Source organism: Arachis ipaensis, chromosome B09, assembly GCF_000816755.2.
Source record: "Arachis ipaensis cultivar K30076 chromosome B09, Araip1.1, whole genome shotgun sequence".
Taxonomy (NCBI): domain Eukaryota; kingdom Viridiplantae; phylum Streptophyta; class Magnoliopsida; order Fabales; family Fabaceae; genus Arachis; species Arachis ipaensis.
In genome coordinates, this window is record NC_029793.2 from 2173146 (window position 1) to 2175061 (window position 1916).

Consider the following 1916-nt stretch of genomic DNA (forward strand, 5'->3'; position numbering starts at 1 on the left):
TATTTAAATTACAAGCTCGATACCATTTTACATGGTATTAGAGCCTCCAAATTCAAAAATGGCAGATCAGTCATCAGATTCGAATGCGAGTCATTCATCGAATTTTGCTGCAGATTTTGAGAGATTCACTAGTTTCATGCGTCAATTCTCTCAGTTTCAAACACACATCGGCAGATCCAGCTCATCTTCTGCCATTTCTGATCTGATCAGTCCTTATTTTCTTCATCCAGGTGAAAGTCTTGGAACTTCTCTGATTCCGTCCAGCTAACGCCTCAAAATTATTACCAGTGGTCGCATGACATGTGGAGAGCACTGAGATCGAAGATTAAGGTGAAGTTCCTTGATGGATCGATTCCGAAACCGACCGAAGGCGATCCTACTTTCGAAGCATGGGATAGGTGCAATAATTTTCTTCTCTCTTGGATTAACCTCTCTCTCAGTCCTGAGATCGCTAAAAGCGTGATGTGGATTAGTTCAGCTCCAGATTTATGGAACGATTTGAAGCATCGTTATTCGCATGGAGATGTTTTTCGAGTAGGTGAGTTGAAAGAGGAATTCTATGCGCTCAAACAAGGTGATCTCTCTGTCACCTCTTATTTTACTAAGTTGAAGGCTATTTGGGAAGAATTAGAAAATTTACATGCCATCCCTAATTGTGTTGCTTGTGTGAGTGGTTGTTCTTCTGGATTAAAAATCGTTCGAGATCATGCATCTGAAGAATATGTTGTTAAATTTTTGAGAGGTTTGAATGAACAATATTCCACTGTTAAATCACAAATTATGCTTATGACGCCATTGCTTGAAATCAACACTGTCCTAGTTATGCTAACTCAACAGGAACGTCAGTTGAATTGTGAGTTGTCTGATAGCAAAATTGTGACTAATTCTTTGGAAGCGCAAGCCTCAGCTGGAGGTGGTTCATTCCCAGCAAGAGGCAGAGGCCGTGGGAGAAGTACAGGTAGAGGAGGCACTCAGAAATTCTATGGTCGAGGATACACTTCTAAGATTTGTAGCTACTGTAATCGAATTGGTCATTTAGCAGAAACTTGCTACAAGAAAAATGGTTTTCCTGCTCACTTAAAACAACGAGTAGCTAATCAAATCAGCACTGAAGGGACAGTTGAGAATTCTAGTGCTGAGATCACTGATTCTGGCTCAGATGAAAAGAGTAATGATACAGTACTTGTATTAACTCCAGATCAGAAAGAAACTTTACTGGCCCTCCTCCAACAACCATTCATGCCAGCTTCCCATAGTGTTAACCACATCACTTCTTCAGCCACCCTCACTCAGCCAAAAGGTAGGCATTTCTTGAGTATGTCATCAAATTTTAATAAAACCTCTTGGATACTTGACAGTGGAGCCACTGATCATGCATCTTACATTCAAGAGTCTTTTAAAACTTTCTTTTACATGAAGCCGGTCTTAGTAAATCTACCTGATGGCTCCACCACTACTACAAACATTTGTGGCACTGTACAACTTTCGAACCATTTGACCCTTACTAATGTCTTATTCATACCTCACTTTAAATACAATTTGATTTCAGTTTCTAAACTCACAAAGTCATTGCATTGTGAATTAAAATTCACTGATTCTTCTTGTGAGATACAGGTACTCCCATCATTGAAGATGATTGGGCAAGCTAAAGTCATTGGTGATCTCTATGTGATGAATGCTCAACCCTGAAAACTAACTACACCAGCAGTTCATATACCCTCAATAAATCTGACAATGGAGCAAAATCTAGGAGCCTTATGGCATGCTAGACTAGGTCATCTACCATATAGCAGAATGTCCATAATGAAAAATACATTTCCATTCATCGAGTGCATCTCATCATCTCATGTTTGTGATTCTTGTCACTTTGCTAGACAAAAGAAATTGTCATTTTCTAATAGTAATACACACTCTGA

At 39.3% G+C, this 1916-nt stretch overlaps 1 protein-coding gene across 1 annotated transcript; it reads left to right on the forward strand.

Annotated features, from left to right (window-relative positions):
• Nucleotides 301–1689, forward strand: LOC107614659. Its single transcript, XM_016316802.1, has one exon. The coding sequence runs from the start codon at nt 301–303 to the stop codon at nt 1687–1689; it is 1389 nt and encodes a 462-aa protein (XP_016172288.1).

Excerpts from the sequence above, each read along its gene's own strand:
- LOC107614659 (XM_016316802.1), top strand. The coding sequence starts at position 301 with ATGTGGAGAGCACTGAGATCGAAGATTAAGGTGAAGTTCCTTGATGGA.